The sequence below is a fragment of the Anopheles coluzzii genome, chromosome X, assembly GCF_943734685.1.
Source record: "Anopheles coluzzii chromosome X, AcolN3, whole genome shotgun sequence".
NCBI classification, from domain to species: Eukaryota; Metazoa; Arthropoda; class Insecta; order Diptera; family Culicidae; genus Anopheles; species Anopheles coluzzii.
The window spans coordinates 5013019-5028192 of NC_064669.1; the positions used below are offsets into that span (position 1 = coordinate 5013019).

General features: G+C 51.5%; 1 protein-coding gene across 5 annotated transcripts; it reads right to left on the reverse strand.

Annotated features, from left to right (window-relative positions):
- Positions 1-196: 196 nt before the first annotated feature.
- Positions 197-12197, reverse strand: LOC120957840 (epidermal retinol dehydrogenase 2). 5 transcript variants are annotated; one of them, XM_049608624.1, is made up of 5 exons: positions 11771-12197; positions 10720-10803; positions 1325-1639; positions 1056-1233; positions 197-963 (listed from the first exon to the last, which is right to left on the reverse strand). In XM_049608624.1, the coding sequence occupies exons 1-5, from the start codon at positions 11827-11829 to the stop codon at positions 520-522; spliced, it is 1080 nt and encodes a 359-aa protein (XP_049464581.1). In that variant the 5' UTR covers positions 11830-12197; the 3' UTR covers positions 197-519. The 5 variants fall into 5 exon arrangements, with proteins under 5 accessions (XP_049464581.1, XP_049464583.1, XP_049464587.1 ...); XM_049608626.1 differs by lacking the exon at positions 10720-10803; XM_049608630.1 differs by lacking the exons at positions 10720-10803; positions 11771-12197 and adding an exon at positions 4853-5810.
- Between the last annotated feature and the right edge of the window lie 2977 nt (positions 12198-15174).

Below are 15174 nucleotides of genomic sequence, written 5' to 3' on the forward strand. Positions count from 1 at the left end.
GTTACTGTTCGGTGTACCTGCGATATCTCGGATCCGTTTTTTGTATACGTATGTATGGGCTTACCTTGCCTGAACCAAAATTCCTGATTGCACTTCTCCCTGTAATCGCAACTTGTCATCAAAAGGCTTCCGTGAACCTAATGCCATTCTTATCTTTCCGGATAAGTCCCAATGCGCCGCGCGTGCGGTTTGTTCCTTTTTTTAACACCTTTTTTTAATTTATTGATTAATCCTTCTCCCCCATCCCTGCCAATATAACTAATGCTATCGTGGGTACGTGTTGTAAAGGGGTGGTTGAGGTGTAGGTGACCAGATATATATATACATGTACATTAAACCTTTCGCTAGCGTCTGCGCCATGTCTCACTTAACTACAGTAGCCCCCTTGTGTGCGGGGGGCCCATCGGTGGCTGATTGGTTGGTCCGTCAGTGTTGTTCGGGATGTATATATATTGTTTTGCTTTGAAGATTTAGAAAAATACAAAAACAACAAAAAAGCGACGACATTTGTCCCGCGCATTAGAGATCCGACTCGACGCCACTGTCCAGGAAGTCGCGCAGCAGGGTGCCGACCTTGATCGGGAACACACGGATGATGGTGTTCAGGTACAGCAGGTACTTCGGGATGGACACATCGACCAGGCCGCGCCGCTGCCCATCGATGATGGCGGCGGCCGCCTCCTCCGGCTTCACCAGCCGCATCAGGTTGGGGAAGCGCATGTGCGGTCGCTTGCACAGCCCCGTATCGACCATGTACGGGTAGACGGTGGTGAACTTGATGTTCGGTTTGCGCGCGTCCTGCCGCAGCTCCTCGGCCAGCGCCTCCATGATACCGCGCACCGCAAACTTGCTGCCACAGTACGGCACGAGGTTGTTCAGACCGCACAGCCCGGCGACGGAAGACATGGCGACGATGTAGCCTCGGTTCTTCTCGAGCATGCCGGGGAGGTAGCTTTGCAGCAGCTAGCAGAGCAAAAGGATAAGCAAAGTAAAAAAAAAAGGTTGTTTCTCTTTTCCTGGATGTGCTCAGAGTCACTTCCATGCAAAATACCTACCCAGAAGTGGGCCATAACGTTGATCTCGAACGTTTTGCGTATTTCGGGCTCCGTCTGCTGGAGCAGCGGATGGGTCGGCATGATGCCGGCATTGTTCACCAGTATCGTTACCGTGCCCACCTCCTGCCGTATCTGCTGCGCCGTCTCAATGATCTGCTGACGGTTGGTGACGTCACAGCTGCACAAACGAATGAAATTGTGGTGGCGTTACGTTTAGTGTTACTGCTACCGTTACCGGTGTGGTGCTCAGCGCTAACGGTGATACTTACACGTAGCCGAATGCATTGCCGCGCTGCTGCCGGATGGTGGCGACCGTGTCCGCGTTCATCTTCTCGTTGATGTCGACGCAGACGACGGTGGCGCCGAGCTGCGCGTACTGCAGCGCCATGCAGCGGCCCATGCCGTGCCCGGCACCGGTAATCAGCACGATATCGGTGTGGACGGTGTCGGCGGCCGGCGGCACCACCAGCCGGTAGAACGACTCGAGCGTGTGATAGATCCATCGTACCAACATGGCGACAATGTCGATGATGAGGATCACCAGATTGTACATCTTGACGCCCGCGTTCGGTGCTGCGGTTTGACTGGAGTTTCGGAAATTACCGCAACATCGATGAGATAGAGAGATACAGAGAGGGGGAGAAACAAACAAAGGGGTGTGGTTAAGACTTGGTATGCTCTTCAGACAGCACGACACATCTGCAGGCGGGCAAGAAGGCAGGACACTTTGTTAACTAACAAACAAAAACACGTCGCAACAGTTTCTCTTTATTCTTTTTCTAAACATAAACAACGCTCATAACGGTAACAGTATAAGTAGCCAATCAGAAGTAGTCACAGGCCCCCCTCTCACAGGTCCGACTGCAGGCCGGTGTCGAGCAGGTCGCCAAACTCCTGGCCGACGCGCAGCGGCATGTTGCGGAACCAGGTGTTCAGGTACAGCAGGTACTTCGGGATGGACGCCTCGATCAGGCCGCGCCGCTGCGCATCAATGATGGCGGCCGCCGCATCGTCCGGCTTGACCATCTTCAGCAGGCTCGGGAAGCGGGTGTACGGCCGCTTGCACAGCCCCGTGTCGACCATGTACGGGTAGATGGTGGTGAACTTGACGTTCGGCTTGGCCGGATCGGCCCGCAGCTCCTCCGACAGCGCCTCCATGATGCCGCGCACCGCAAACTTGGTGCCACAGTACGGCACGAGATACTTGAACCCGATCATGCCCGCAATCGACGACAGCACGACGATGTGGCCCCGGTTCTGCTTGATCATGTCCGGCAGCAGCGACTGGATGAACTATTAGTTTGTGTATGTGGCAGGGAGGTTCAAGAGTGAGGTTAGTAAAGTTTGGTCCACCAATTCTTCATAAATTCAGTTACCCAGAAGTGTGCCAGCACGTTGATGTCGAACGTTTTGCGGATTTCGTTCTCCGTCTGCTGGAGCAGCGGATGGGTCGGCATGATGCCGGCATTGTTGATCAGAATGCTGACGATGCCGACCTGCTCGCGGATCTTCTTGCAGATGTCCACCACCTGCTGGCGGTTCGTGACGTCACAGCTACAAGCACGCAGATAGATAGAGGCGTTTGAGTATGCGCGTGGTTGTGTTGAGAGCAGCCACAGCAACAAAACTAAGGGCTCTTACGTGTAACCGAACGCTTTGCCACCCTTCGACTTGATGGCGGTGACCGTTTCCTGGTTCGTCTTCTCGTTCACATCGACGCAGACGACGGTGGTGCCGAGGGCGGCGTACTGCAGCGACAGATTCTTGCCCATGCCGTGGCCGGCGCCGGTAATCAGCACGATGTCACCGCTGACGTCGCGGGCCGGCGGCAGCACCGCCATCTCGAACACGCCCTTGCCGACGATATAGATCGCCTTGACGAGGAACACCAGCACGTCGAACAGGACCAGGACCGCGTTGTACGCCATCACTGCCGGGTTATTGGAGGACGCGCTGCAGGGTTTTGAAACATGGGGACCGGTTTTTTTTTCTTTGGTGCCGCTCTCGAGATTGATGGCGCTCTCTTGGTAGGCGGGAATTGCGGGTACGGGGGTAGAGGATCTTGGACACACACAAACACACATAGGATACACTTGGGTCACACGGGACGTAGGACATAGCACGCGTGGGTCACAACGGTTAATGGGGTAGCAGTTGTTTTAATGTTTTCGAATTTTGACAGCTCATACTACTTAATGGTAATGACATTTAACGAAACAAAAACACACAGGTGGGAAGAAGCGAACGAGTAAAAAACATCGCAATTGGATTCATAATGTCCGATGTGGATGAGTTGGCAGCAATGGGTTTGAAAAAAAAAGCAGTGACACAACATTTATTGAGCCATAATCGCCCAACGCAGGGGGGGGGGGGGGGGTGACGCCGATGGCGATGGTAACGAACGGGCCGATAATGAGCGGCTCTAATCTCCCCCTTGGTTGTCGTAAAAAAACAAACACACATGAAATGTACCGAAGGCGTTCCCGTGTATATCTCACGATAGTACCTTGCCCCAGGTGCCACTGCAAAACGGGCGGGAGTTTATCGGCCGGTAAGCATTGAACTTGAACCTTTTTGGCTGATTGGGACTTCTCTGATACGGGGGGGGGGGGGGGGGGGGGGGGAGCGTGTGTGTTAAAGACCGTGGATTGGGGGCGATTAAGCCGCGGCTTTGGTAATGGACCTCCAGGTACGGGCATGGGTCAAGGTACGGTAGCTACCCTTACTGTGTGGGATTAGCAATTTTAAATGTGTCATTGATGCCTATTAGGAATTTGTTATTTTTGAATTGTTGGGATGATATGACAGGATCATACAGCAGGTCCAGATCATATGCAAGATTTGTCAACATTTTGCTAAGGTTGAACAACCAGCTAGTCCTAGATAGCCGAACAATTTACTTTGGAGGTTGAGGAGATAGGGCAAACTACGCTTCTGTTACTCCAATTAAGCAAAAAGGAAATGAAATTGGAAGGAATAACGAAAAATCCAATTGAAGGAGAGCATTGGAACACACCAACAACTCCCAACTCTTGACATCCAACATCCAAGATGATCCAAGATGTTGATCAGATCTTGATTCAGGTGATGAGAAGATGAGATTAATGGAGTAGATGAGGTGATGAGAAGATGAGTATGGAGTCTCAACATTTGGATAACTTGAGTTGTTTTGGAGGGCCAACTATAGTTTGCTAAGCTAGCGCCAGGGTGGTCTAGGCATGAATTCCACGCGCAGAGGTCATTTCCCTGCTCTAGTTGAGGAATTATGGCGTGCCATTAAGGGATCTGGTTGGATGGATAGGCTGTGGTGACGAGGACCAGCATCGCAAGTGTCGCCCACCATTCAGAACGAAAATTTTGCTACTCAATCTTAAATGCAAATGAAGACTGCACCACAGTTGCCAGATTGATTTCGCTCCACTTGAGAACTCTCCGAGTTCTGGAGGCGTCAATTGTGCAATACACGTCTTGTAACGCTGACGGTGCTCAATGATAAGATGTGCGATGAGGCGCAGCAAAGCCTGTCGAAGGTACGTTGCCAACACCGATGGACAGCTTCACTGCCGAACCAGAACCACCTTCCTCTAGCGAGCTCTGGATGATGGATGTAAGGGGAGATGAGTTACATTACAAACACATAACACACAATTGACAGACTTGGAATACACACACAACACACACACACAGTTGATTTACAAAAAAAAAACACTGGGAGAGTCGGAAAAAGGTTGAGGAAATACGGTTTCTGGGGGAAAACGAAGTGGAAGTCGCCACGACACGCTCCGCAACACACTTACTCTTGCTGTGGCATTTCTGTGGCTGGTGTCTACGAGGTACTGCTGCTACCGCTGCGTGGTTGAGTGACGGTTTGCCGATTGATTGAGCCTGCCTGTAGAGAGGAACGCGACGCTTTCGGGCACCCACCGTATCGTAACAGGTTCAGAGTTCAACTGAGACCGGACGGGCGTGACACGGCCGCGTTTATTGGGATTTCGTGCGGGAAGATTGCCACCAACCCGGGGTCGCTCGCTGCTGATTACCGAGCGCGTGTGTGCAGCCTTCGTCGTATCACAACGGCCTGTTCACACAACCAAGAACACACACACACAAACACACACACACTGGAGTGATTAGAAGGTGGACCTTCGCGACGCACTCGCACTACGCGAATTGGAATCTCTGAGCACGATAGGCACAAACAAACACACACACACACACGAGCAGTCTTATCAGGCGGGTCTCACGCTTGATCCGTCTTCGTTATCAAGTCCCCCTGATATAGGTTAGGGCTGATGATGATTATTGGGCCGGGCTGGGCTTGTCGCTGTCGTTCGAAGTGAGCCCCCCCCCCTCTCTAGCGCTTCCAAAAAGGCTCTCCAAAGCTAAGGCGGCAACACTTTCGGCTAATGGCGGTGTAAAGGTCACACAGGTGATGGATCACCGCCGTGTGTTGCTAACGCGCAGAAACAACGAGGACTCTACACAAATGCGATTCTAGAGTGAGTACTTCTTGGGCGACTTGCGTCGTTATTCTCGCCGTTCGTTCTTGACGCTGTGAACGGGGCTCGTTTTTCCTTTCCCAAGCAACCAGGATGCTTGCTGAAACAAACGATTCACAAACAATTATGTCTCCTTTGTAAACTGCACAACACGAGAGGGGAAAAAAATAAAGAGCCCGGTGCGTTACTAGAGCCTAGCCCGGCGTACCGTACTGCTGCCAATCGCACACTGAAGCTTGTCCGCCCGGCCCGGTGCCGTTTTAAGCGGGCCGGTCTCACTGCCAGATGCCGGCGTGGCCCGACCGTTGCGCGAACAGCGCGCGCGCGCGCAAAGCACGCTTGGGCCTGCCTCCCACTGCTGTTTTTGCCCTTTTCCTGCGGGGGAGTGGGGCGTGAGGGAAGATGCTCAGTACCGGTAGGGCCTAAACCACACACACACACGCACACACGTAGATCCATTTTGCACGGAAACATGTGCGAAAGAATGGCGCAGAACGATGGTCCCGCACGCACTTGTCTTTCAGGGGGGGGGATAAGAAGGAACATCTTTCGGGGGTAGGGGAAGGGGGGGGGGGTTGTGGGTATGAACCGGGTTTTTTGTTGTTGTTCTGTTGCCGCCGAGCAGAGGAAGAGCAGAAGAGGGATAAATTGCAACAATCATGGCGTCAACCAGCGCCAACCTTCAAACCGAGGCGGTTTTCGAGGCGATACGGAAAGAAGCAGTGGAAGCAGAAAGATTGAGCAAAAAAAAGAAACGAGGATCTTCAAGCGGGAAGATCGCTCCCAGGCAAGGCACAGATGGGAATTATCCAGCGCTGGGAATAGGCATCGGTGCTTGCGTATATTCCGCCCGCGTGTCGCTTTGCGCACTTGTTCAATTCCTGGCGCAGAATATACGGCGGTAGCAGCAAAAAAGTGGAATGACACGCACACACACACAGAGCGAAAACAAAACAAACCCATATGTTACTTCGTAGTGGAGCTGCTCGCCACCAATTGCGGTCCACAGTACAACGTGCGTGTCATATGCAGGCTGGGAGGGCTGCAGCAGCAAAAGATGAAATCGCAAACCTGCGCGTGTGGATGGCAGAGGGCGAGCAAACGAGGGTCCGTCCGTCCTCCCTGTCCCTCAAGGCAAACCATTCCGAAGATACGAGTGGTGCGGGTTTTCGAGATCATCAACACCGCAGGTCCCCGCACTGCCGCTGACCAGTTGACTGACCTTAAAACAGTGTCACACGAAACCCTCCGGCGGCTTCGAAGGTCAGGATGTGGCCGTGCTGCCAATCATGGTGGCAGTTTCCATTCCCGATAGCGATGATCCCGATCTTTGCGCACAGAGCACACAGGAGGAGGGGGAGGAGGAGGAGGAGGAGGTCAATCAATGGCAGGCTCGCTAAGCCCTCCATCTCTGTGACTATGGTCCGAGATATCTGAGCGTTGTGCTGGGGAGGCACAAAACCCGCCGCCACTGCCGTGACCTTGTCGATCGAAAACCGAAAGCAGAGCGCGGTCTCTTTCGCGGGTGGAGCTGCAACTCGGTTGCGGGGCGATATTGACCTAGGCCACAGTGTGTGAGCGCTCGCGCAAAAACAAAAACAAAAAGCGCCAAACCTCCGTGCGGTTCGTTGTCTGGTTCTTGTGCAGCTCACTCTCACTCTCGGGTTGTTGTTTTTTTTGTTATCTGCCGGATTGGCTTTCGGAACTGGTTTTTAAAATCAAACCAGTTTGCACACGCGCATCCTTTCGGTGCAGAAATCGCGGTTTGGGGCGGTGGCCCCAAACACACACGGCAGCGAGGACACGCCGAAGGACACGACGCAAGGCGGGCAGAGAACGCCGCTTGGTTCGCAGTGCGCAGTGCTGCTGCCAGGGTTAATTGCACGGGTGACGGCGGTAGGATGGGCTGGGGTCGTTCTGCGCAGCGCTGCGATATTGCGCTGAAAGAAGCATGCGAAAGCGCGCCACAACGCGCGGTCGTTCTTGAGCGCGTGTGCTCTCGTTGGCAGGTTGTTATTTTGAACCCTGCCTCCTCCAAACCGGTTCATTAATCTGTGTCAATGTGCTGGAGAGTTCTACACCCCAGTTCTGCATCTTAATTTAGGGGGCACACCCGCTCTACTACTCTATGCACACACACACACACATTGGTTATCACCGGGGCTTGTTTTTGTTTTGCTTCTTCTAAACCAGCTCAACCCTCCTATAAGCAGCAAGCTGCAAAGCTGTGGACAACTTTGTTCAAGCTGTGACAAATGTGCGAATCGATTGTGGGTCAAACACGCTCACACACACACACACACACACACACACACACACACACACACACACACACACACACACACACACACACACACACACACACACACACACACACACACACACACACTCACATGTACTCACACACACACACACACACACACACACACACACACACACACACACACACACACACACACACACACACACACACACACTCACATGTACTCACACACACATACATATACGAGAATGTAACAGTGAAGAGGAGCGTGAGGGGGGTGAAGAAGGCTTCTTATGCTAGGGTAGAAGCCCACAAAAGAGTAATCAACTTCATTTGCCAAGAAGAAAAAAAATTGTGGGGCTCTACTACAACAGGAAAGAAGGTCAGGATGGGAATCGAACACGCTCGCGGTGCTATGGGCTCTTTCTTTTCAAAGGCTTTTTTTTAGTTTCTTCGCATCCTCTCCCATCCGAAGATTATTCTCATTCTACCTAATGAATGAGGTAGTTTTTTCACAATCGCTCGGGATACACAGCGGTGGGACGGTGGGTATGAGTATGAGAATCGATACAACGCCTTTATTTTCGTAGGCGTCGATGCGTCTACCGATTCAACTAGCAGGCAGTCCCAAATTTGCTACTTTAAACTCGTTTATAAGTATTGCTGGGATCGCTCAGCAGTTACTAACACTGGTCTCATGACAGAATCATACATAGTTACCATTATTATTCCGCCGAACGAATCTGGTGGCGTATACCCTCGAGGAACGCTGGGCAATATTGCGTCAATACTTTGAAAATCATGGTGTGTGTGTGTGGAAAAAAAACCACTTCTTTTCAAATGTAGCACATTCTTCGGGCACTGAGAACTAGTGATGGGTAATCCGGAGCGGAGTCATGGATCAACTCCGACTCCGGTGCGCATAATATGACTCCGGCTCCGGATCATAACTGAATTCGACTCCGGATCAGTCCGGATCAGTCCGGATCAGTCCGGATCAGTCCGGATCACTCCGGATCAGTCCGGATCAGTCCGGATCAGTCCGGATTACTCCGGATCACTCCGGATCACTCCGGATCACTCCGGATCACTCCGGATCACTCCGGATCACTCCGGATCACTCCGAATCACTCCGGATCACTCCGGATCACTCCGGATCACTCCGGATCACTCCGGATCACTCCGGATCACTCCGGATCACTCTGGATCACTCCGGATCACTCCGGATCACTCCGGATCACTCCGGATCACTCCGGATCACTCCGGATCACTCCGGATCACTCCGGATCACTCCGGATCACTCCGGATCACTCCGGATCACTCCGAATCACTCCGGATCACTCCGGATCACTCCGGATCACTCCGGAGCTGCACATTTTAAATTGTCTGACCACTAGAGTGACAGAGTGATTGCTGCCGGTACTGCCGCTATGCAAACATGTTTTGAGAAATTTGTTTTTAAAACGCAACGGCATTGACCATATACCAAGAGTGAGCGAAAACCAAAAGACTTACGCACACACCCAAATACGTGCAATTTTGCGCGCGCGTTTGTTGCCCTTAAGCGGTACGGGTAAGGGTGGCCTTAACCTTTCCCTTCGCGAAGGCACAACCCCATTGCAGAACGAAAAGAAATCCAGTGCAACTACGAGCTCAAACCCAGTACTTGCTGTAGCAACACATTGGATGATACCATTGGAATGATTAAGAAATAAGATACTGTTTAATTTCCTAACCTGTAAAACTGTCATCGTTTGTCATGTGTCTCTATCGTAGAGAATAGAACTCATCTGTTGCTCATCTGTAGCCCATCAGCAATTCATGTCAGTCTACTTAGGTTTGTTAACCTGTAAAATGACCTAATGGGCAAATAAATTGAGGAGTTCTTGCTCCAAGTAGAATTGAGGCAACATTCTGGAAAATAAAATACCTCAAGTGGTTCTGAGCAAAGCGCTTAATGGAGCCACTGGAATACATTGGCTTCAGAGCATCATCGCCAGAGCCTATGCCACTTCTTCTTTGTTGAAAGGTCTATATCGCTGTCTAGATTCAATCAAGCAAGCAACCCAATGTCGAAGATCAAACACCACAACCACTCTTCGAGTGAGTCTCGTTTTGTTCTTTACCACCAATAATGGACCTCCAATCATCTCCCTCCCCGTCTGCTTTAAGCCAGCTGAAGAACCAAGAGTTCTCCGCACTTCTGAGCACGCGTCCGTGTACTGGTGGACACTTCTTGTGCGGCTACGGCTGTGGTTCTTTGTGACCGTGTGGCATTGGACCGGACAGTTCCCTTTCCCTTTCCTTGCACAACGGTGTGGAAACAGCAGCAACAACTCAACAAAAAAAAAGAGGTGACACGCGTCCCAAACGCGGTAGGAAGTCGGCCTGCACTCGAACGCTCGGTTCGGGGTCCGGCATGCTGCACAGCACCAAGGGCAATGATCATATAATTGGCCCCTTCATGTGTCATGGCGGGCACCGCCGCTTCCCATCCAGCCCGGGGCCCGAAGTGTGCCGGAGCGGGTGGACGATTAATTTATCGCACTCACCCCAGGTCCTTGGGGTCACGACATGCGGGGTGACGCTCGCGCGCGTTCTGGAAAGTGCTTTGCATCCCCCTTCGCAGGCATTTTTAGTTTTTTTTTTTTTGCAACATTCCCTGTCCCCCTTTTGCTTGGGAGAGGGGAAGCTAGGGGAAGGAGAGGGCAAGCAATGCGACCAGAACTAGCTAGATGTCGCCTGCCGTATAGATTCGGACGATGCTTGTCAGTTTCGTCACCCCAATTAGCACCCCCATTGCTCTGCCGCGTGTCTTTACGCGTGGTGGGGAGGCGCGCGAGGGGAAATGTCAATGCCACACTTCCACAAGGTGTTTGCCGTCTTTTGTGTGTTGACTTACCGGTCGCTGGCGGGGCTGGTGTCTTCGGGGCTGCTTCTTGGCGGGCGGGGCGGTATGCCGGAGTTTGAATTATCGATGAACTGCCTGCAGACGGGAAGGGTGAGCGGTGAGAATCAATAAATCAGAAAATAACTGGATGAGACCTTGGAAGGTAGGTGTAGGAGAGGGAAGAAAACGCCTGGAAGATTGTCTCGATAGCACCCGAGCGCCCAGTAGCGCTTGTGTGTGTGTGCAGGCAGATGGTGGTCATTAGGCACCGCGTGGAAATTCAACTTCCCTGTCGCGTCGTTCTGGAATCGTTCGGCGTCAGCGTCCATTTTAAAAAGCATTTGCGTGTTGGTGGATGTTATTTTCTTTATCTTGCCCTCTCACACAAGTAAATACAGCCCGCTTGGTAAGGTTTTGTAAGTGCGGCGAAAGTACGCACAAAGAAACGATGGTGACCCACATTGGGATACGACGTTGCGTTCGTCGCCTGGTGCACGCATAATGGGCAAATAATCGTTACTTGCGTGCCACCCAGCACCTGAAGTGAACCCCCCACGCATTAGGTCGTGCGGCTGGGTGCGTGTTTAGCCAGCAATTAGCCCGTGCTGCTAGGAGTTCCTTCACTGCTCTTGCTTTACAAGAGTCTCGAGGACTCTCTGGAACTCAGCAGAATCAAGAACCTTGCGGAGCGCCAGACATTGTGGAGCCATTTGGTGTTCCCACAGTTCGGACACGCTCGGACCTCGGAACACTTCTAAACGCTCCAGGGGTCACCCCTTACGTGGATGGGGCGAATGTGGTCGACAATGCGTCGGTTGATCCGATCACATTACAGCACACACACACGGGTGGAACATGCTGGCAGTTCGTGCTGCTTATCGCAAGAGTGCATCCGATCGTTTCACGGGCGCAAATGGGGGGTGGGGGGGGGGAAGGGGCGAGAGAGTGCATTTGTTCTTGAACAACCTATACCATATGAGAGGTAGCATTCGAGCGTGTCGTCCGCTTTCGGTATGATGATACGGACATTGGACATATTTCTAGTCGCCTCACGCAAACTCACCTGTCGCTCCGAAACACGGAGATTGCATTGTCGATGTTGTCGTCCTGGAGCATGTTCATGGTGATGGTGCGGAGGGGCAGTATTTCTGCAAGACCAGCCAACGGTGTGTTGTCGGATTATAGGTTGCTGTGGAGGATGGTTTATAGTGGAGCGCAGCAAAGATCACACCGGAAAACGGGTCGGATTCAAAGGGTCGTCCTCAGGGAGACACGCCACACACTCACTTGTCCCGACACACATACACAAACACACACACACACAATCCCTCGAATGAGACACACGTGGAGCAGGGACTGAGGGAATTGGGAGTGGAAAACCTCTGGCCAAAGCAAAACAAAAACAAAGGGGTAAATCGCAAAAATCTCCGATCCGTCCACACCCGCTAGCGGCTAGAAGGCGACTAACTGGAAGAGCTTCCAGCGGCGTACCGGCACACTACGGTGCAGCACACACACACGCACACACGTGCTACTCTTCCTAACGCTGTGTTGGGGCGCGCGCTCGGAAAGCGCGTCGCGTCGTTTCGCGCGTCCTCGCAAGCGCCAGATCACTTCCACCACTACTCCACACACAGTGGCCACACGTTTTAGTCGTTTTTTTTTTTGTTGTCTTTTTGAAGCACCCCTTTGCCTAACACCCCTTTCGGAAACCTCTCCTCTCCACCTTCCCCCCGCCACCAATTGGTCGTCGTCAAACGAGAGCAATTTGTCCAAACAAACGGCGCGTGTATGTCTGTATTTACCACCCCGCGACGCGGTCGTTTTCCTTTTGCCGTCGGTTAGCACCGCTGGGGTCACGGTGCCCTCCGTCCTCCCCTCCCCCCCGCCCCTCCACTGGTTGCTTCCGACACCCTTTCGGACGTTCGTGTCGGAAACGAGCCGCACAGTGGGGTGTCGGGTCTCTTTCGCCCATGGTTTGGCGACGCCGACGACGATTGATTAGCGGCGGCTACCGATGAGGCTCACGTTTTACAAATGAGATGCAATCATGAGATGTGCTAATCATCTAGCATCATGTCATCGCCCATGGTTTGATCCCCTCCAGACATTCCCGAGCTGCAAGCCTTCTGCTCCAATGAATTCGAACCAACAGTGGCAGTGGCCAGATCTCAATATCAACAACAGCGACAGACCTATTGGTGTTCCAATCAATCAATCAATCAATCAAACTCTCCAACTAACTTTCAATTTCTGTCCACCGGCGCAGCTCAGTGTGCGGCAACGACCACCGGGCGTGTGTGTGCCACCTTTTTGGATAGCTGTTAGCTTCGTTTAACAATACTACACCATAGCGTTGTTGTTTTCTTTTTCTTTTTACGTAATTTTTTCTCCCTCCCACACCCGTCCTTCCGCCACGGTTGGGGTAGCCGCTAATGCGCTGGCAAGTAGTAATGAGCACAGCCGGCAAACAGGTGCGTATGTGTGCTCATGATACATTCATGAGCAAACGCGTGCACATGCTAGTGGAGATGTCGACCGAAAAGACATTGGACAACATTGCGGGGTGCGCAGGGGTGAACACTGCTCAATGTCAGTCAGTGGGTGAGTTCCGTAACTTCTTCGCCGGAATATTTTGGGGCAGCTTAAGGTTGCCGCCCTGCACCCCAAGGATGATATTTGCGGTCTTGTACGGTGGTTATCGATGCTGCTCGATATGGAGAGGTTTGTGAATATTGAGACAAGATTTCTTGGACTAGAAAGATTGTTGGAACATGACAGAAATGATGCTCCTAGGTGCTCCAGATGTGCAGAATTCAAATTCTCTTATGTCTTCTATATATCTGACTAACGTTCAATGTGAATTGATGAGCACAACTCTTTGGGAGAATTGGGAATTCTTGGAAGACTACGACATTGGCCATTCTTTTAGGATCGGGATGACGATATGAAGATCGCAAGACTGTCTTATTCGCATACATCTTCAATGTATGGATAGATCTTCGATGTCATTTGGCCAGTGTCATTTTTGGAATGCTCTAAAAAAAATCTAATAAAATTCTGACACAGTGGAAGTAGAAGATGTTTGGAAATTTTACCATTTTTTACTTCCGGCAATATCTGCTAGACATCAGTTAGTCTGAGGCTGAAAGTGAGATGGTAAATTTTACTCCTGGGATTGTTCAACAAACTCAATATCCTAATCCAAAATGTTGTCAACGTTGTAGATGTTTGGGAGATCGAACTGTAGTGCAAGTAGGTGTGCTTAAGTTTTGGGTAGCTTAGTCTGGGGATTAAATTCCATGGAGATCTGCTCTCGTACATACCTTCAGTTGCAACTTCCCCAAAATCTATCAAATGTTACATTGACCTTAGCGTATGGCCGTCTGAATAACCCAGCACCGAGGAAGTGCTCAAATCGTGTGTTTTTTTTTACTGTGTACAAAAAGAGAGGAAGTCAACCCGGTCAACGAGAAATAATTTGTCTCGCCGCTCAGTTCCCCTTTGATGGTTTCTTCGATAGTCTTTCCTCTCTGTTGGTCCCCCAACAACAACAAAAAACCGTTTGACACTCATCACAAAAAGCCAGCAAACAGTGTATGAAAACATCAACCTCCCCCTCCCGTTCAACAAAAAAAAATATGTATAAAAAAATCCTCCACTGACCTCTAAAACGCGCACCGTCCACGGCTCTGTACACAATTAAGTGAACGCACACCGCGCGGCACGTAAAACGCGTCGTCCGTGTGCTCTGCGTTCTTTTCCTCCGCGCTTCCTCTGTTGTTTCGCCGTTCTGTACGGTTTTGTTGTGTTGTTGTGTGTTGCTTCATCGCGCTGCCGTGGGTCATTCAAATGTGTGGCCGGACACACGGGGAGCGCTCAGGGTAAATTGCCAACCCGCTGTCCGGGCGCGCGCTCGCGAGAGGGAAATCAGCGCACTCACGTGCGCTGAAACTTTGCCAGCAGTTTTGGGCCGGTTCGACAGCTCCTACATGGAAATGAAGCAATTATCCGGGGGAGGGTGTGTGGGGGAGGGAGGAGGAAATGGAAATGGCTCCACTTCTTTACGCCAAATGGTGTAGCGTGGAAATAAAATGGGAGCTTAACTGTGGCCTGTAACCTTCGCACGATTAGATGCGTCGGACAGCTTTGGATGAATCGATCGAAATGGGAACTTTATAAAACCATCGTGCTGCTCTTCTTACCGATGACGAAAGTGCGGTAATTGTGGGTACACGCACACACAGACACCTCATACTGCGATCTTGACCATGGGTGGGCCCTTTTGAAGGTGAGCTGGTGAAAATGTGTTCACCCCATTGCTAGGGGCTCATCCCCAAGCGCAAGGCTGCTGCTGATGGGACATGCATACAATAAGAGCACGTGGAGCAAAACATGCGTACTGCGTGCATTACAAATAATTGCTACGATGCTCCGGAGAGAACATTCATACTTTTGGGTGCTGAA